Source organism: Crinia signifera, chromosome 7, assembly GCF_055691185.1.
Source record: "Crinia signifera chromosome 7, ASM5569118v1, whole genome shotgun sequence".
Classification (NCBI taxonomy): domain Eukaryota; kingdom Metazoa; phylum Chordata; class Amphibia; order Anura; family Myobatrachidae; genus Crinia; species Crinia signifera.
Genome location: NC_139223.1, coordinates 109,212,065 through 109,233,888, shown reverse-complemented (window position 1 = coordinate 109,233,888; position 21,824 = coordinate 109,212,065). Strand labels below are relative to the sequence as shown.

Genomic DNA, 21,824 nt, shown 5'->3' with positions numbered 1-21,824 from the left:
ACCATCGGGAAGGTAAAGACCGCGGTCTTAAACGGGGATGTTAACTAGGGTTTGTGACAGATATGGTGCAACAGTGGCGTAAGTTCGTCCCAGTTCCACAGAGATTAGATACATTCTAGTGCCGCCCCCCCCCACACACACACACACACACCACCTTATATAAATATATGTATGCATGTGTGTGTATGTATATATATCACATTAATATTTCACAACCCAGACCGTTTATGTGACCCTTGCAAAAATGATGTTTAGAATATAGAGAGTGTGATGTCTAGCTAGGAAGGGGAGTCAGCCACAGATGTGATTTCAACGGCTTTCAATTAACTGATTTAAACTTGCAGTGATACTATAGGTACCCCTTGTGAGCAGGAGCTTGACGGCAGATGATTCCATTGCCTCCCAGAGATATGCCTCTGTGGTGCAATGAGACAGACGACTGGGCTTTAAACATGGAGGGATATATCCTTTTCAGAAAAGATAGGGAATATAGGAGAGGGAGGTGTGCCTTTGTGTGAAAAAAAAACTAAAATGATTAATGAAAATAGCTTTGAGGATAGTCGAGGATAAAACTGGGGCCATAATTGGAAATAGCAATAAAATCAAACAAATTGCTAATAGGGGTATGCTACAAACCACCTTACATAAAAGAAAAAGATAACACCCTACTTTGTGTTTTTGACAATTCTATTTTACACATATCAGCATGGCATCCACCGCCCTGGGAGGCCGGGGACAACCCCGGGCTTTAGCTCTGGATGGGTGAAGCCTGGGGGGAACCCCTTATTGGGGGGGGTTCCCATTCCCCCAGGTACCCCTGTCCAGGTCACTTACATGTGACAGCTGGGGGACCTTATGTAAAAAGTGTCCCCCGGTTGTGGCATGACACCGCTGGCAGCTGGAGCCTGTGCTGGTTCCAAAATACAGGGGACCTCCAGTTTTTCTGCCCTCCATATTTTTGGAACCAGAGCTTAAATACAGGGAATCCCTCTTATTTTTTCCCTAGTATTTTGCAACCAGTACTGGCTCAATGAGCCTGGGGCTGGGTATACTCAGGGGGAAGTATAAATACCATATACACTAAATACTAGACATAGGTCACCTGTCTTTTGTCCATGGGATGCAGTTTCAACAATAAACACTTATGCAATACAGTATAATCCCTTTAGGCAATATTTTCTGTGCATGTACAGACATATGGTACCTGGGTATTCCCTGGAGGTCTCCCTACCAAGTACTAGCCCGGCCCAACACTTCTTAGCTTCCAAGTGAGTGTGGTAGATTACAGCCAGTGGGTATCTACTGTTTATATTGCAGATAATGTTGTCAGGAAACATTGCATCATTACACACTTGGGAAAGGGCATATAATTATTAATCTGAATGGTGTATATCAATATTTCTTATCAGAAAAATGCCACAATTCATATGGCCACTTTGTAAATTGCCCACATTTATAGGTGAGGGAGAAATTAACTTTTTAGTGTGCCAGCGGTTTGTAAATGTATGGTACTTGCTACATATACAGTAATTGCAACCATCTAGCATTAGAAGATTTGTGATGTAGAAACATAATACATATATACTGATAGCCGTTCTACTGTGATGCTCTATTGCTATAGCTGAGCTGCACTTACAGCCACTTTTACAGGGATGATAGGCTGTGCCTTAGGAGCTACAATGTTGCATATATATGTAGCAGATAATTAGAGTGATACTATTAGAGACACTTCAAAGTCTGAAATCACCTTTCCCCAGTAAATGCTTGACAAAATATCTACAATCAGTTATCTCGTTCATACATCATAATGAATTGTGCCAGTTAGGAGCTCCAATGCTGCATCTATCTGCAGGGGGTGATTAATGTGAAACACAAAAATGAGCATTTCTAGATGCAAGATTCTACCCTTTTGATTGCTTGGTAATAATTAGCTGAAAAGTCCCGTCTCTGCATGACCATGAGAATTGCAGTTAGGCGAAAAAAAGCAAATAAAGGAGCGGGGTGGATCCCCTTTGTTAACGATACTCCTTCTTGGAGTAACTGGATATTCTGGGAGCTTGTTCCTCTGAACCCCGATCTCCTGGGCGGTGTGGATGCAGGTGATAAAGTGTCCTATGCCACCCTGGGTGGCCCTCTCCCCGTTATATATGTAATGACCCTATGTGTCGCCTTTTATAACTACAATTCTTCTGAAACCCTCCCTAGAAATGACCTCAGCACATGTGTGATCAGCAGATGTGCCACCCTAGAAGAGTAAGGGACTGCAATGTGCACACTAGAACCAGCAACCATTACAGTTGTGTAGGCAAGGCCATTGGCACATATAGTAATTGACACTATGGGTGACATTCTATGGGATGAGATTTGTGTTTTTTGGCGAATATTAGTAAAAAAAATGGCGACCGCATTTTTCCTTGAAATCGCATATTTAATAGGATGCGCTAAGGGACGGATATCGCATATTATGACTCATCGCACACAAAAACAAAGGTGTTAGATTTTAGGAAGGCAGATTTTGTAGAGATGGGAAACTCTGTAAGGGATTCTTTGGCAGAGTGGAAGAACTTGGAAGGAGTGCAGGATAAGTGGGAAAAATTAAAAAGTGCAATTCTAAAAGCAACAGAACTTTGTGTCAAAAGAGTTAGGAAAAACACAAGAAAAAGAAAGCCATTGTGGTTTGCAAAAGAAGTAGCAAGTATTGTGAAAGCAAAAAAGTTGGCCTTTAAGAAATTTAAGCAGACGCAGAAGAATGAGGACAAAGAGGTGTATCTTGTTAGACAGAAGGAGGCTAAGAAGGTAATCAGATGTGCAAAAGCACAGGCTGAAGAGAAAATGGCCCAGTCAGTGGGTAAAGGGGGGAAAACTTTTTTTAGGTATATAAGTAAAAGGAGAAAAACAAAAAGTGGAATAATTAGACTGAAGACAGAGAGTGGAAGTTTTCTTGAGGGGGACAATGTAATAGCAGATAATATTAATAATTATTTCTGCTCAGTATTCACTGCTGATAGAGAGGGGAAGGGGCCACAGTTAAGTTGCAAGTATAGTCAGAAAACTGAGGGAGGGACAAGTACATTTACAGAGGAGAAAGTCCTCACAGAACTCTCAAAACTGAAAGTGGATAAATCAATGGGGCCAGATGGGATACATCCAAGGATACTAAAAGAGCTTAAAGGGGAGCTGGTAAAACCAATAACAGAATTATTCAACCAGTCACTAGCTACTGGAGTAATCCCAGAGGACTGGAAAACAGCAAATGTAGTCCCACTGCACAAAAGTGGAAGCAAGGAAGAGGTAAGCAACTATCGACCAGTGAGCCTTACATCAGTAGTAGGGAAATTGATGGAAACACTCTTAAAGCAAAGAGTTGTAGAATATCTCAAAACCAGCAATTTACAGGATCCAAAACAGCATGGGTTTACTGGGGGAAGATCATGTCAAACAAATCTTATTGACTTTTTTGACTGGGTGACTAAAGTAATAGATCAAGGTGGGGCTGTAGATGTAGCTTATCTAGACTTTAGTTAAGCTTTTGACACTGTCCCACATCGCAGACTGTTAAATAAACTTGAAAGCTTGGGATTGGATTCTAAGATAGTTGAATGGATAAGAGCGTGGTTGCAGGACAGAAAACAGAGAGTTGTAGTAAACGGAGTACAGTCAAAGGAGGGAAAGGTTACAAGTGGAGTACCCCAGGGATCTGTACTTGGACCGGTGCTTTTTAATATCTTTATTGGTGATATTGCAAATGGAATTGAGGGTAAAATGTGCCTTTTTGCAGATGACACAAAGGTATGCAACAGGGTAGACACACCAGGAGGGGTAAAACAAATGATTGAGGATCTAGGCAGATTAGAGAAATGGTCAAGAGAATGGCAACTACAGTTTAATGCCAAAAAATGCAAAATCATGCACTTGGGTCTCAGAAATCCAAAGACTCAATATAGTATAAATGGCACTATAATGGAAACTACTGAGGAAGAGAGGGATCTAGGTGTCACTATTTCAGGGGACTTAAAAGCAGGTAGGCAATGTAACAAAGCAATGAAGAAGGCAAGTCAGATGCTTGGTTGCATAGGGAGAGGTATCAGCAGAGAAAGAAAGAAGTAATAATGCCACTGTATAGGTCATTGGTACGACCTCACCTAGAGTATTGTGTTTAGTTCTGGAGGCCATATCTCCAGAAGGATATAAATACATTAGAGACTGTACAAAGAAGAGCAACTAAAATGGTGCATGGCCTACATCACAAAACATACCAGGAAAGACTAAAAGATCTTAATATGTATACTTTAGAGCAGAGAAGGGAAAGGGGGGACATGATAGAAACTTTCAAATATATCAAGGGCTTTAACAAGGTACAGGTGGGAGACATTCTTCACAGGAAGAGGAGCAACAGAACACGAGGACATGCACTGAAACTAGAGGGAGGAAGATTCAGGGGAAATGCGAGGAAGAATTTTTTCACAGAAAGAGTAGTAGATAAGTGGAATAGCCTCCCAACAGAGGTGGTAGACGCAAATACAGTAGTACAATTTAAACATTCTTGGGATAAGCATATTGATATCCTTACAAAAAAATAAGGATCAAATATGGTTTGAGGTAACATGTTTAAAAAAAGGGGCAGACTAGATGGGCCAAGTGGTTCTTATCTGCCGTCAAATTCTATGTTTCTATTATGTGCGATAACTCATGCGGACCAAAAGTGTGTGAAAAATTCGCATTTTTATCGCATCCAGATATTTTCGTACAGAAAAGTATACAAATCGCTTATTTAATGGGGTGCGTTTTCGCAAATCGCACTTTTAAGGTGTCTAATAATCGCACTTTTTTCAGACCAGGTTCTGTTGGGCGATTTGGCCCAGAACTCACTTTGGTCAAGTGCACAAATGGTTAATTTCAGCACAGGTGCCCTCAATTTCACTCAGAAACACCCCTACATATACCCCAACATCATTAAGGACACCTGTGAGGGTTTGAGACATGGGGCAGTATTCAATGAGAAAAGTTCTCCGTGTTTTGTGGAGAATTTGTGCTTTGTTCGCCTTGGACGGAGCATTTTGCTCTCCAAAAGCGAGCAACCCTATTCAATGTGAAATATTCTCCGTCTTTTTAAGTGATTTTCTCCGTCTCTCTCCGTGTAGCAATTCTCCATCTTTTGATGGAGAGCTGGAATGTGAACTTTTGAACGTAAAGGTTTTTTTTTTTAAATTTTGGTGTAAAAAAATCTGGGTTTTTTTCCTGTGAAGGGGCATGTTATTTTTATTCATGTGCTTATAGCACATGAATATATATTTAATTTAAAAAAAAATATATTTTTTTACATTTTTTTTTTTTTTTTTACACAGTGCAGCCGGCAGGGGGCCCGAGCGCTCGAGCCGCTCATTAGATATTCATATATTCACTGCACCCAAACGTAACTATGCACGAACGGTGCAGTGAATACTGGGTCCCCCGCTGGCTATAGGGGGGTGCAGCCTGGGTCCTGGAGAGCCCCCCTCCCCTCCACAGTCCTCTGGAGCAGCCAGGGAGACTTTAATCTCTCTGGCTGCTTCCGGCTCCATGAAAGCTCCCTGCTCCCTGCAGGGGTTAAGACTCGCCGCGAGTGGCGGCGAGTCTTAACCACATTGAATAGAGGGAGCAGGAGTGGCAGCGAGCCCTCCGGAACACGGAGAGTGCATGGAGAACGAAATAAAACGCTCTCCATGCACGGAGAACTTTTTCATTGAATACTGCCCATGGAGATTTTGCAGAGTGGTTTGGAATTCCTCATTTGTGATGTGGCCCATTTGGAGGAGCTGCACAGGAGGGAGGAAGCTGCACACCAGATCCAGGTAGCCCCCCGACTACTGCATACCCCACGTATGTATCGTGCTCGGCTGTACCTGGACTCCCTCTCGGATCAACAGGTTGTGGGGATGTTTAGGCTGAACCGCAATAACCAGTTGGACTTATATGAGCAGGTGAGAGATGATTTGGACCCTTTCGGGGGAGGCAACTATGCAGTATCTGGGCTGCAGAAATTAATGTGTACCCTCTACTATTTGGCCACAGGCTCCACTCAGTCTGTGACCTCATGCTCCTTGGGGGTATCACAGCCCAATTTCTCTAAGCATTTTACTCATGTGTTACTTGCTTTAAAGAAGTTGTGGCGGACATACATCAGATTCCCACGTTCTGAGTTGGAGTGGCAGGACCACAAGGTGGCTTTCTATAGACTCTCAGCATTCCCTCACGTGCTGGGAGCTATAGACTGCACACACATTGGGATTAGGGCACCGCACGTGCGGGGCCACGTCTATGTCAATAGGCGTGGGCGGCAGTCCCTGAACGTGCAGGTTGTATGTGATGCTCATCTGAAAATCCTAAGTGTTGTCGCAGGCTTTCCTGGGAACTGCCATGACGCCTATATTCTGAGGCACTCAGCCCTCTGCAACCGATTCAACCAACAACAAATGCCAGAGGGCCGGCTACTTGGTAAGTACATTTTTACATATTACCCTCTCTGTCCTTATTTGTACCTGCTCAAATGTGTGTGTTTCCAGTTTCACAAGCATATTGCTGTTGTCCCACTGTTTGCACAATGCACATACCTTACCATATAAGGCAATAACTTCCTATCTGTGTTTTAGGTGACTCAGGATATGGGTGTGTTTCCTGGCTCATGACACCTTTGCGCTCCCCAGAGGGCCCTGCACAGCACCGGTATAATAAAGCCCATATTGCAACCCGCAATGTGGTGGAGCGTACATTTGGCGTATTGAAAAGTAGATTCCGGTGTTTGGACCGGTCATCGGGTTCGCTGCTTTACCACCCTGCAAAATTAGTGATGATCGTCCAGGCTTGCTGCATGTTACACAACATAGCCCTGTCCCAACCTGCCTATGTGGAGGAACATGCAGCAGTCGTGCAGGAAGGCCAACCTACCACACCTCGGGTAGTGAGGGGTACGCAGAGGGGGAATCTGGTGCGTACACAAATCATCAGGCGTTACTTTTAAGCACATGTGCCCTGTATTCCAACATGTACCTTTGCTGTAAGTGTACTCATAAACAAATTATTTAGCAATACCATCTGTTTCCACCCACATTTAGCCTAATACACAGAGCCCAACGGATGCAGCTGGTGGTGCGGACCTATCCCTTGCTGTAATCAACCTTGTAAGTACATTTGTAACATGTATGAATTAAGTTTGCTCTAAAACATGGCTCACCTGGTGTTGTGGAACTACACGTGCCAGCATGCCCTGACACACAATAACCATTACAGTCCAAACAATGAGTGCCAGAGCTTGCTGGAATATGTAGTTCCACAACCTTTGACGGGCTAGAAGTTACCCAACACTACTTTTCAGCAATCCCATTGTCATATACCATTACACTATGTCATATTTCACACAACAATTGCTTTAAAAATAATACACAGACAAAATGGTATGCGTTTAGACATTTTTACTGCAGTATAGTATGTCATAAACAACCTGCATTTTTGTCACTCAAACATTCAAACTGTCGGGGGATGTAACAAGATGTATTGCATATTAGATGCAAATTAAAAATTTATAAAAAATATGACCTATTTTCTCCCACCATCAGGCCACCCTAAACCACTTCTTGAAGCTGCACCCAGGCCACCCCAGGTCCTAATACTCCAACGGGGTGGGGAAGTGGGGGAGCCACTTACTGGGGTGCTAGATACACTACTCAGTGTAGATACTGCTGCACCTATGACATTGCCTTCCATCTGCTGAAGTTGTGCCTGCATAACTATTAAGGCATTGGTCTGCGCTGTGCATGATTGGCTAAGTGCAGCTATACTTTGCGCAAGGCTGCCAATATGGCTATTCTGTTCCCTTACAGCAGAAGTAAGATCTGCAAAACGGGTGTCAATGCTATTAGCAATGCGCACATGAGTACCTACACCAACCCGTACACTCCTTGAAATTTTTCTTAATTGAAGAAAAGTGTGACACATGTACCCCTGGATGTTCCCTATTTGCAGGCTTTGGGAGGCCATAAATTCAATTTGTTTCTCCTAGAAATTTACCAAGGAGTTAGCTACTTGTGCAGCAGAAGCTGCTGTATGGGGTGTGTTTGTGGGTGGGGGTGGGTTGGGAGTCACCCCACTTAGGGGAAGATCACTCTGTGATGACGTCTGTATTTCCTCCTCGGCCGCAAAGGTCTCCACGGGTTCGAGAATGATGTCCATTTCGTCCAACATCATCATAGAGGATTCTGTTGGTTATGTTCCTAGTTGTACAGTACCTGTGGATACAGATGAAGAGGTAAGTACTGATGCATATATAGGCCAGTCTCTCTTCAGTACTGTTTTTGAAAGGGCTTGAGATGCTGAACGCACATACCTAGGGGTATTATGTACTTACACATGTACCCCGATACTGCATGTAACATTGACATTAATAATAAGTGAGATGGCTAGGTCAGATTACATTCATTTCCGTTGCAATGTAGCAGCAGGAGATGAATGTAGTGTGAGATATTGTTGATGTGACATGGGTGTGTGTACTGTATGTGTAATGGCCTGTTTTTTGTTTATTTGTTCATTTACCTGCTTCCACAGATTCTGCTCCAACGGGCCTTCTTTTCTTTGATGCGTGAGCACTTTGGGACGGACAATCTGTGAAAGGAAAGATGGGCAGCCATTATGTACCTTGCAATGGATAAGCATTTATGCCAAAAATGCATTGAAATGACATTACTGGACAATACTTCCTTTGGTTAAGGACTACATTATTTAGTCCCCACATTATTTGACATATGTTTTTCACCTGAATTTTTAGTTAGATTATTATTAAACTATTGGACACATTACAACTGGTGGATAATCTGTGGTATGTAGGCATGGCAGCTAAACCACCAGTACACCAATGTTTTTTGGCCCACATACATGTTAAGCTGCTAGAAAGAATGTTAAAGTATTGATCAATATCAGCAGTTGTGGAACTACAAGGCCCAGCATTATGACCAATTTGAAAGTAGGAGCAGGCAATTTTTTGTGCTTGACCTTGCTGGGCTATGGAGTTCCACAGCAGCACTTTACTTAGCATAACAATACAAGTGAACATTACAGTTTGAAAACATTGCCATGTATGTTTAAGATTGCATGTGGTCACACTTACCAGCTCTGGATGGCGTTGGCGGCCTATCGGTATCCGCGACGTGCATGCCAGGCAGGACCTCAGGGGGTATGATTCTTTTGAGCTTGACCTCATAGGACGTGTAGCAGACAGTGGTGGGGCTTCCTCCGCCAGTCTTGGTGGCCTCCTCCAACTCCATGGCCATTTTACTTTTGAGCTGTCTCTTGATGTCGTTGAACCTCTTCTTGACATTTCTGACCAGGCGCTTGTGCTGACTTACAGCGTTCACCGCCTGGGTGATGTCCTTCCACATAGCCCTTTTCCGCTGTGCAGTGCTCTTGTGGTGACTTTTCCCCAGTAACCGGCCAAACACGGGTATGATAGCCCGGACAAGCACAGCATTTTCCTCGTAGGAGAATCTGACCTTTCAGCCACTTTTTGTGCGGCCAGCTTCTACCTCCTCCTCCTCCTCATTTTCTACTCCAGCCATGTACCCCTTCTCCTCCATGCCAGTGTCTTCCTCCTCCTCACCTCCATCTTCCTCCACCTCTGACATGTGGCCCTCCTGCAGCTGCTCTGGGGTATGGAATAGGTCCTGGGTATAGGATGGGGATGCCAGCGGATCCTCCACCTCCTCCTGCTGGGGCTGGTCCGACAGGGCCTGGTCTGGGGCTGGCCTTGCTGTGGCCATGCTGCCTGCCACACTGCTGCCACTCCCTGTAATGGAGGACGACCTCAGCAGTCCTCTGCTGCCTCTCCCACTTGGCTGGCTGCTGCCACTCCTCACTCTGCCACTCACTCTGCCACTCCTCACTCTGCCACTCCTCACTCTGCTCACTCTGCCACTGCTCCCTCTGCCACTCTTCACTCTGCCACCAACACCTCTTCCTCTACTCACACTGCCACTGCTCCTCTCCATGCTCCTTACTTCCTATCAAAGAGTGAAATGGCGCTAGTGCCCCTTTATATAGGGGGTGTGATGCATAATGGAGGGGACAGAGGTGGGCCAATAGGTTAGAGGGTACTTAGTCATGCAGAGACAGTTTTGTAAATCGCACTCCGGTTGGTCCAAAACTCGCAAATGACCGGCGGAAGAAATCACACTTTTTTGTGTTATCAATTCGCACCACTTCGCCGCAAATCGCACTACATCGCACTTTTCAGCCTCCAAATCGCATCCCATTAAATATGCGATTTATTACCAAAAAATGTGAATTAAAAAAGTGCGAATAGTGGCGATGTGGTGCGAGAGAAAAAAATGCGCATTTTTCTCATCCCATAGAATGTCACCCTATTTTTTTTTTCCAAACAGAACTGCTGGGCTGGTGGCATATTCGTCAGAGGATGACATCTTCATGGAATCACAAGCTATCAGCCCACCAACTCAGCAGCAGGCACTTGCACTGGCCACCCAAAGTATGGAGGATCTAGCAATTGTCCCTAAACAGCTTCCAGCAAGACCAGATGGAAGTCATGGAATGCCAAACCCAACAGATAGATGCTATAACCCATTAGTTGTGGAAGCTCAACTACACCACCACAGCAGCCCAGAGAACCGGCACCCAGATGGCCAGTGAGATGAAGCTTTGGATGTTGCGTTCACATAGGCCATATGGGACCAAACGCAACATATCCATTAACAATCACAGGCCTTCATCGCCCAGCAAAGGGAGCTGGTAGAACAAAGGCCCGATAGCAGCGCTCACTCCACATCACTGAGTGCTCCCTTCAATCATGTGAGCTCCCAAGATAAATATCCACAAACTGCTTCATCCATGAGTCCCCCATATGTAGTGAGGTGCATTTAAAGAAACCAACGCAATTTCGCCTCAAATTAAAATTATATTTTTTTATCAATTTTTTTTAAATATAATTTTATTGAGTTTTCACATGCATCTAACAAAGAATACAGTGTTGAAAGATCTTGGAAGTCACGACCAGAAATAAATGAGAAGTACCAAGTTGACACATCAAACATCAATCATGCACAAAACATTAACAAAGAATATACTGAGTTGTCTACCGTACAGGAATAAAGTCTGTAGAAAATATTGAACTGTTACACACTAACATGTCATGTAGTAAATACTAAAAACTGGGGATAATGCGCTTCTGGCAGCACGTTCAATTATCAATAAAAATACTAGTCTGGTAACAACACATATATCGGCGATTTCGTATTTCTAAACACCGTAACTTCCATGTAGACAAAAGAGCCAATATATATCTTAGAAAGCAATTCTTGCAAACTTAAGTAAGAAAATGTAAACTTTTTGGAGGAGAAATACATGAGGGAGGGACATCACTTAAATACAATGAAGTTGGAGAAGCTTGTGAAGTTAAGACGGTAAAAAAGGTATATTCAGGTCATAAGGGATTGCAATTCAGAAGGACTGCTTGAGATACAGTCATTCCCCATTAGAAATCTTCCTAAACAACCAAAAGTCAGTGGATTCAAATACCTTAAATATTTGGGTTTGTCTTAAAACATATGGGGCCCATTTCCTGTAAAATGAGATGGCACCTTGCTCTACATTAGGCAGGGTAGTAAACCCGTCAAAGAATAGAAACCATAACATCATTGCCTGAGCCTCAGCAAAAAGAGGGGCTGAGGGTAAGATCCAGTGTTTGAGTAACACAGTAGGAAGGACAGGCGATAACATTGTTAAATAAAAGGTACAGTAACCGGTTTTATAGGGTACCTTTAACAGGGAATTCATTATTGAATGAATAGAGGAAAGGCAATACCTGTCGGCGGAAGATTAGTTATATAGTGCCGAATTTGAAAATATGCAAACAGGATTGGGGGAGGCCAAATTTATCTTTAAAGGCTATAAATGAGTGTAGATTGCCACCCGGGTCAAAAACATCCACGGTATAATCCCCTAATCTCTGAGGGTCTTGTAGATAGTTATCCATTCCAAGAGAGAATAACCGGTTACCCCACAGGGATATATGATTGGTCCTGCCCGGATTACGCTTGAATCTTTTATAGTTTGCCAAATTCTATAAGTATCTGCAAATAATGGGTTAGATAAGAGATTGTCTGGTAGTTAGGGAACATGTAGGAGATATTTAACAAAGTGAAGGAAACATAAGGCATCATCTAGTGAAGGGCTTGTGTATGTGTTTTTACCAAGCAACCAGTCTGATGTATACCAAAAGAAGACTGCGTCTGAGTATAACTGAAAGTCGGGCAGACTAAACCACCTGCATCTTTGGGGGCTTGTAATTTCTTGTGTGCGATGCGAGGTTTCCCGGACTTCCATAAAAATTTGGAAATGGCAGAATCAAGCAATTGGATATCAGAGCGGTGGAGGCAGGTAGGGAGCATCTGCATGGTGTAGAATAATTTAGTGAAAATAATGGACTTAATTACTGCTATCCTGCCAAGGAGAGATAGAGGCATCAGCAACCAAGAAACTAACAATTTAATAAAGGCAGTTATTATTCTTCACGGAGTAATGCAACATCCCCTGAAACAGGTAGCAGTACAGATTTGTCTATGTTTATTTTATAGCCTTAGAACAGAGTAATAATATCAAACACTACAGGAAGGGTGCAGGAAGAGTCAGACATAAAGAGTAGCATGTCATCAGTAAATAGGGCCAAACACATTTTGAAGGGACCTATTGTGATGCCACTATACAAAGGGGCGTGATGGAGAGCAATGGCAAATAACAAAGGCGACAAAGAGGATGGAATCCTGTCAGGTGCCTCATTGAATTTCAAATGGGTCATATAAATATCTGTTGCAAGATATTTGGGAGGAGGCGAGTTGGTAAAGTGTATTAATTAGGGATGCCAAAACCGGGATCGTCGGGATTCCGGGATTTAGGGCATTTTTGGCCAGGATTTGAATCCCGGGATTGGAGGCTCCAATCCCAGGATTACGGGACCAAAATGTGTATGCGCATTTGATCCCTATCTCCCATGTAGCGCGGAGCGAGCTGGGAAGGAGGCCGGTAACGTGGAGTCCGGGCATCCTAGGAACACTGTGTGGTTGCGCAGCGTGACCTCTAACATCACGCTGCGCTTCCCGGGGACAAGGTTGTGTGGCTGCGCAGCATGATGTTAGAGATCGTATCACACTGCACAACCCCACACTGTTTCCAACGTCACCGCGTCTGCCCAGACACCGAGATACCAGCCTCCTCCCCGGCCCGCCGAGTCTCCCGGAGTCACCTTGCCTTCTGCACCGCATGCCGCCGCACCTTTTCTCTGTGGCCAGAGATCATTTATTCATCATTGGGCATATCAGGAGGCCAATCCCGGGATTGACAGTTTTTCAATCCCGGGATTGAAAAAATGGCCCGGGATTGGCCTCCCTAGTATTAATAAAGAAAATAAATCTCTGTGGGAAGTTAAACTTCAACATGGTGTATAAGAGATGAGACCAATACACCATGTTGAAAGCCTTTTCAGCATCCAAAGAAAGAATTGCAGAGTGTCCAGGTGTAGGAGCCTCCATAGAATTAAATATAGCGGAGAGAACTCTACGAATATTAACCACAGAAATTCTGCCAGTTATAATACCTGTTTGGTCAGGGTGGATGATGGTCAGGAGAATATGTTTGTCTATTGGCCAGAATTCTAAAGAGGAGCTTATAGTCTAAATTGATTAGAGATATCGGTCTATATGACCCCAGTTTACTCAGATCTCTACCAGGTTTGGGAAGTACTTTAGTAATCGCTGAGTAAAAATAACGTGGTAACAAATTATTGCCCAAAGAAGTGTTGAATAATAACGTAAGGGTAGGTGTTATTCAAGGAGAGAGCATTTTATAAAAGTCTGCCGTGAAACCATCAGGTTCTGGAGCATTAGCGAGTGTGAGGTCTGAGATACCTGTGTGAACTTCTTCCTCTGTAACGAGGGAAACTAGTGAATCATTTAAGCTGGTGGGGACTGATGGTAACGGAAGATTAATCCAAAATTGTGAAATTACATCAGGTGTGGTGGTGGAAGGGGCACCTATAAATTGCTATAGAAATCCCTCATTCTTTCTGCAACCTGCTTGCTATCTGTAGTTAAGGAGCCATCAGGTCGTAATAGGGGTTGAACTACCATGGGGGGACCCACTTAATAATGTAGTGAGTAGTTTCCCAGTCATTGCCGAATTTATAGAGTCTATAATCCTTATGAAAGGTATATTGGCTTTCTTTTTTAGTGAGGAGCATATCTAAGGACATTTTGGGTTGTAGGAAAAGTTGTTTATTGTGATGTAGTATTTAAATATGATTGAGCCTTCAAATACTAACGGTTAAAGGATTTCTTCTGTGAAGATACATATGACATAATTAGGCCTCTGATTTTGAAGCCTGCCAAAGAAAGGAGGGGATTGTTATTTAAAGAAGCAATGTTATTAAGTTTATATTCCTTCCACATAGACTCTACTTTACTATGAAATACCAAAGATTTTGCAAATGCCGATGGAAATCTCCAGGAAATACAGGGGCCAGTGTCCAGATCAGTCTTCAGAGAGAACCATAAGAAAGCATGGTTGGACAAACACAAAGGTTCCATGGTTGCATAAGTCACTCTAGTAAATAGGTGTTCTAACAAATAGTCCATTCTAGACAGAGCTATGGGCAGCCAATAAACATGTAAATCCTTTCCTTAAGGGATTTAAACCATGCCACACATCTACCATGCGTTTTAGTGCAGCAGCAAGAAAACTGATGTGATCAAGTTTGGGCTGATTAGTAGCACCTGTGGCTTCCTAATAAATGTGTTTCCAGGGCAAAAGGTCAGTACGGATGGTGTAATGGTTAGCATTACTGCCTCACAGCACTGAGGTCATGGGTTCAATACCCACCATGGCCCTAACTGTGCAGAGTTTGTATATTCTCCCCGTGCTTGCGTGGGTTTCCTCCGGGTACTCTGGTTTCCTCCCACAATCCAAAAATATACTGGTAAGTTAATTGGCTCCCAAAAAATTAACCCTAGAATGTCTGTGTGTGCATGTACATTTGGTAGGGGATATAGATTTTAAGCTCCACTGGGGCAGGGACTGTGTCACGCTCGGGGTACCTCGTGGATCTGTCTGAGGCCTGGAGGTTGGGTGTTTGTGGTTTGAAGGAGACTGGAGAATAGCAGGTTTAATATAACTCTTTATTGTAGCACCAACAAGAGAAGGCAAGACCATATATGAAACTGTAGATCGGGGAACCCAGTGAAGTACCTGGGCAACAACTGAAAGTCCAGAATGATGGGAGTGATCCCAGAGTCTCTGTTAGTTCACAGGGAAACACAATGGCTAGCTGTGGGAGCTGACGGCAGCGGGCAGTGGAAGCCGGAAGTCAGCGACATCCGAGGACTTGACAGCAGGTGCCGATGCAGACGGCAGGATGGAGAAACGTCAGCGGGCACGGAAGGCTGGCAGTAGCTGGAGGTGCTGATAGCAGGATAGCGAGGCGTCAGCAGGCACGGAAGACTGGCAGTAGGTGCGGAGGCAGACAGCAGGATGATGAGGCGTCAGCAGGCACGGAAGACTGGCAGTAGGTGCGGAGGCAGACAGCAGGATGATGAAGCGTCAGCAGGCACGGAGACTGGCAGTAGGTGCGGAGGCAGACAGCAGGATGATGAAGTGTCAGCAGGCACGGAGACTGGCAGTAGGTGCACTTGGACCACAGGTAGGCGTGATGATGTGTCAACAGACACGCAGAACTGACGACAGGAGTAGCGGGTCGACAGCTGGAGTGTAGATGTGTCATCAGACACGCAGGGCTGGCAGCAGGTGCAACTGGTCGACAGCAGGAGTGTAGATGCGTCAACAGGCACGCAGGGCTGGCAACAGGTGTAGCTGGTCGACAGCAGGCGTGTAGATGTGTCAACAGACACGCAGGGCTGGCAGTAGATGCAACTGGTCGACAGCAGGAGTGTAGATGTGTCAACAGACACGCAGGGCTGGCAACAGGTGTAGCTGGTCGACAGCAGGCGTGTAGATGTGTCAACAGACACGCAGGGCTGGTAACAGGTGTAGCTGGTCGACAGCAGGAGTGTAGATGTGTCAACAGACACGCAGGGCTGAAGCATGTGCAGAGGCTTGAGACACTGTAGCAAACCTGAAAGGGCTGGAGGCAGGATGCAATTGCAAAGTCCAGGAAACAGGTGTGACTCTGTAAGGGCTGGGAGCAGAATGCAAATGCAGGTATCCAGGTATCAGGTGTTGAACTGCAGGTAACGAAGACAGGGATGAAAGATATCACAGGGCAAGGGCAGGAGCACAGGCTGAAGCTTCTTCCACAGGGATTGACAACAAAGCACTGGCGCTTGTATGCCCCAGAGGGCTCTGCTTTATACCCCAGGGCAGATCTTGATGGGAGGAGCTGAACTGGGGTTCTGAACCATTGGCTGGCTACAACAACATGGCGGCGACCGGACTGGAGACAAACAACTTTGGTTAGCTCTCATGCTGGACGCGTGTGCCGCAGGCCCCAGAAGGATGGTCGCAGCCGGAAGACCTAGACGCCGCGCTCCCCGCCCTGCACCCGGAAGGATGGCCCGCAGGCCCCGCCGCCGGAGATGAACAGGTGAGCGGCGCGTCCTAACCGCGGCCGTGACAGTACCCCCCCCTTTTGAAGTGGACTCTGGACACTTCCATGGTTTTCTTGGATATTGTTGATGAAACTTACGGACCAAAGTGGGAGCATCGACGCGAGCAGCATCCACCCAGGTTCGTTCCTCTGGACCGAAGCCTTTCCAGTCTACCAGGTACTGAACTTGCCCTGAACGAATTTTAGAGTCCACAATTTTTTTAATTTCAAAAGCAACATCATGATGAGCTTGAGGCTGAGGGGATTTGGGTACTTTATCCTGGAATCGATTTAATATCAATGGTCTTAATAAAGAGATATGGAATGTATTAGAAATTTTCAAAGAACGAGGCAACTGTAATTTATAAGCCAATGGAGAGATCACCGAAGTTACTGTATATGGCCCAATGAATCGAGGTGCAAACTTCATAGACGGAACTTTGAGTCTAATATTCTTGGTGGAGAGCCAAACTCTGTCGCCCACCTTGAGTTTCGGAGCTGCCCGTCTGTGCCGATCAGAGAATTTCTTGTAACGTTGGGAGGCTTTCTCTAATGAAGCATGAACATTCCTCCAAACGCTTGAGAAAAACTGGACAGATGAATTAACTGCTGGTATATCAAAAACAGGAAGATTTTGGAATTCTGGAACACGTGGATTACGACCATACACAATGAAGAAGGGAGTCTTTTCGGTGGAGGAATGATAAGAGTTGTTATGTGCAAATTCGGCCCAAGGCAGAAGCTCCTTCCAATTGTCTTGCGAGGAGGACAGATAGAGGCGTAAAAAGGCCTCCAAATCTTGATTTACTCTTTCTGTTTGACCATTGGACTGCGGATGATAAGATGAAGAAAAATTCAGCTTTACCTGTAAAGCACTACACAACGCTCTCCAAAACTTCGATACAAATTGTACCCCTCTGTCAGAAACAATTTCTCTCGGAAGACCATGTAGACGAAATATCTCAGCTATGAATATTTGGGCCAATTTAGGAGCAGACGGAAGGCCCTTCAATGGAACGAAATGGGCCATCTTGGAGAAACGGTCGATGACGACCCAGATCGTGTTGAACCCTTGTGAAAGGGGCAGATCGGTGACAAAGTCCATCGATATGTGTGACCAGGGTGACTCGGGTATGGATAATGGTTGTAAAAGACCAGCTGGTGCTTGACGAGAAGACTTGTGACGAGAACATTGGTTACAGGACGCAATGAAGTCAGTGACATCTTTCCTCATGGACGGCCACCAGTACGCTCTTTTAATGAATTCTAAGGTTTTCTTTATACCGCAATGTCCAGAAAAACGAGAAGAGTGTGCCCACTGAAGCAAAGATGATCTGAGTCCAGGATCAACAAAAGTCTTTCCTCTAGGAATGGCTACTACAGCAGTCTTGGCAAACACTGTAGGGCTAAGAACTGGGCTTATGGTACGATCTTCTGTAGAGGACGTAAAAGACCTGGAGAGTGCATCCGCTTTGCCATTTTGAGACCCAGGACGGAAAGATAACACAAACTCGAACCTCGTGAAGAATAAGGCCCATCGGGCTAGTCTGGGGTTCAAACACTGGGCGTTCTGCAAATATAACAAGTTTTTATGGTCTGTGATGACGGATATAGGAAACTTAGCCCCCTCCAACAAGTACCGCCATTCTTCCAAGGCCAATTTAATGGCTAGTAACTCTTGTTCACCAATGGGGTAATTCATCTCGGCTGGTAGAAACTTCCTGGAGAAGAACCCACATGGGTGTAGGTGACCGTCCTCAGATTTCTGTGAAAGTACAGCTCCAACCCCAACAGAAGAGGCATCTACCTCCAGGATAAACGGGCGAGAACAATCAGGCTGCAGAAGAATTGGAGCTGAAGTAAATACATTTTTTAATTGCTGAAATGCAGCCACCGCTTCGGGAGGCCACTTGGCAGGATTGGCTCCTTTGTGAGTCAACGCTGTGATGGGACAGATGATGGAAGAAAATTTTTTGATGAATTTCCTATAATAATTGGAAAAGCCAATGAAGCGTTGAACTGCCTTTAAGGTATGAGGTTGTGGCCAATCAAGAACTGCTTGCACTTTAGAAGGATCCATGCTTAACCCGGTACCTGAAATGATGTAGCCAAGAAAAGGAACTGAAGATTTTTCAAATTCGCATTTCTCCAATTTACAGTATAGCTGGTTGGATCGCAAACGCTGTAACACTTCCTTCACGTGCAGACGGTGTTCCGGAATATTCTGAGAAAAAATAAGAATGTCATCGAGATAAACAACCACAGAATAGTACAGTAAATCACGGAATAATTCGTTCATGAATTCTTGGAATACTGCTGGAGCATTGCTGAGACCAAATGGCATAACAAGGTACTCGTAGTGACCGTCTCTAGTATTAAAAGCTGTCTTCCACTCATCGCCTGCTCGGATAGGGATAAGGTTATAGGCTCCTCTGAGATCCAATTTAGTAAAGACTTTAGCCCCTTTGATTCGGTCAAACAACTCAGTCACCAAGGGTAACGGGTACTTATTTTTGACTGTTATGTTATTCAGTCCCCTATAATCAATACAGGGCCTCAGACCTCCATCTTTTTTTTTAACGAAAAAGAATCCGGCTCCCGCTGGAGATGTGGAAGGCCGGATGAAGCCTTTTAATAAGTTCTCTTTAATATATTGGGACATGGCTTCTGTCTCTGGCAAGGAGAGTGGATAGGTTCGGCCCTTTGGAGGCATTTTACCTGGAATAAGGTCGATGGGACAGTCCCAGCGCCGATGCGGAGGTAATTTGTCGGCTGAACCTTTACAGAAGACGTCGGAGAAGGCTTGATAGGCTTGAGGAAGAAGATCAGGAGACGTAGGCGAGGTGGACTGGATGCGCACTAATTCAGGAAGACAGGTATGACGGCAGTTCGTACCCCAGGACAGGATCTCCATAGTACTCCAATTGATTTTTGGAGAATGCTGCTGGAGCCAAGGAAACCCCAACACCACAGGATGGTTCGCTTTAGGAATGATGAAAAAAGACAATTCTTCTTGATGCAGCGCCCCAACTTGAATTTTAATGGGCAGAGTTCGATGAGTGATGGAGGCTTGAGGAATAAGACTCCCATCAACGGCAGATAAATGGAGCGGCTGTGAAAGTCTCTGAGAGTCCAGGCCGTGATAGGACACAAACTGGGCTGAAATGAAGTTGGCGGCTGCCCCAGAGTCCAGTAAAGCAGATACTGCGAGTGACCCGTTGGGTAACACCACCTGTATGGATAGCAAAGAGTCGGACTTGATTGGAGAATTTTCTACTCGTCCTAGGTTGGCCTCTCCACAACCAACTAGGACCGGGAGTTTAACGGACGACGGGTACATTTGGCTAAAAGATGACCAGACTCCCCACAGTACAGGCATAAATTCTGTCGCCGTCTTCTCTGGCGTTCTTCGGGAGTTAGACGAGTATGATTAATCTGCATAGGTTCATCAGAAGAATTTGGAGGAGGAGTAGGCCCAAGGCGAGGAGACACGGGAATAGACTTGCCTCGCTCTTGTCGGGATTTCTCCAGTTGACGCTCACGGAAACGGAGGTCCAACCTATTGCAGAGCGATATGACCTCACCCAGCGAGGTAGGAAGATCTCGGGTGGCTAACTCGTCCTTCATGCGTTCAGATAACCCTGCCAAGAAAGTGGAAATTAGCGCCTCCTCATTCCATTTCAGTTCAGATGCCACAGTTTGAAAGTGGATAACATATTGAGAAACGGAGCGGGAGCCTTGACGAATCCGTAGGATTTCTGAAGCAGCAGAAGATACTCGTCCTGGTTCGTCAAAAATTTTCCTGAATTGGGAAATAAAGTCAGAGTAATTGGAGAGCAGGGGATCATTTCTTTCCCAAAGGGGGGAGACCCAGTCCAATGCAGAATCTGATAATAAAGAGACAATGTAAGCCACTTTAACACGATCAGAAGGAAAGTTCATTGGTTGCAGGGAAAAATGTACTTCACATTGATTGATAAACCCCCGGCAGGTACGAGGGGTACCATTATACTTAGAAGGGGTAGACAATCGTAAAGACGGGGAGACAGTCTGGGACGGAGGGTTTGCGGCTTGCCTTTGGGATATGCCTTGAAGGGCTTGAGTAACTTGCTGCTGGGATTCCTCCAGTGCTCGCAGCCGAGCGACCACATTTTGAAAGAACTCCTGGCTGGCGGACGGATCCATTGGGCCAGTGCTTACTGTCACGCTCGGGGTACCTCGTGGATCTGTCTGAGGCCTGGAGGTTGGGTGTTTGTGGTTTGAAGGAGACTGGAGAATAGCAGGTTTAATATAACTCTTTATTGTAGCACCAACAAGAGAAGGCAAGACCATATATGAAACTGTAGATCGGGGAACCCAGTGAAGTACCTGGGCAACAACTGAAAGTCCAGAATGATGGGAGTGATCCCAGAGTCTCTGTTAGTTCACAGGGAAACACAATGGCTAGCTGTGGGAGCTGACGGCAGCGGGCAGTGGAAGCCGGAAGTCAGCGACATCCGAGGACTTGACAGCAGGTGCCGATGCAGACGGCAGGATGGAGAAACGTCAGCGGGCACGGAAGGCTGGCAGTAGCTGGAGGTGCTGATAGCAGGATAGCGAGGCGTCAGCAGGCACGGAAGACTGGCAGTAGGTGCGGAGGCAGACAGCAGGATGATGAGGCGTCAGCAGGCACGGAAGACTGGCAGTAGGTGCGGAGGCAGACAGCAGGATGATGAAGCGTCAGCAGGCACGGAGACTGGCAGTAGGTGCGGAGGCAGACAGCAGGATGATGAAGTGTCAGCAGGCACGGAGACTGGCAGTAGGTGCACTTGGACCACAGGTAGGCGTGATGATGTGTCAACAGACACGCAGGACTGACGACAGGAGTAGCGGGTCGACAGCTGGAGTGTAGATGTGTCATCAGACACGCAGGGCTGGCAGCAGGTGCAACTGGTCGACAGCAGGAGTGTAGATGCGTCAACAGGCACGCAGGGCTGGCAACAGGTGTAGCTGGTCGACAGCAGGCGTGTAGATGTGTCAACAGACACGCAGGGCTGGCAGTAGATGCAACTGGTCGACAGCAGGAGTGTAGATGTGTCAACAGACACGCAGGGCTGGCAACAGGTGTAGCTGGTCGACAGCAGGCGTGTAGATGTGTCAACAGACACGCAGGGCTGGTAACAGGTGTAGCTGGTCGACAGCAGGAGTGTAGATG

At 45.5% G+C, this 21,824-nt stretch overlaps 2 protein-coding genes across 3 annotated transcripts in view; both read right to left on the bottom strand.

The window, feature by feature from the left end:
- The window catches only part of HSPBAP1 (HSPB1 associated protein 1), a 112,527-nt gene that overhangs the window by 60,944 nt on the left and 29,759 nt on the right, over positions 1-21,824 (bottom strand). The window lies entirely within an intron of this gene.
- LOC146019522 (uncharacterized) lies at positions 7,736-10,235 on the bottom strand. The gene is made up of 3 exons (XM_083152042.1): positions 9,137-10,235; positions 8,566-8,634; positions 7,736-8,261 (listed from the first exon to the last, which is right to left on the bottom strand). The coding sequence occupies exons 1-3, from the start codon at positions 9,405-9,407 to the stop codon at positions 8,239-8,241; spliced, it is 363 nt and encodes a 120-aa protein (XP_083008168.1). The 5' UTR covers positions 9,408-10,235; the 3' UTR covers positions 7,736-8,238.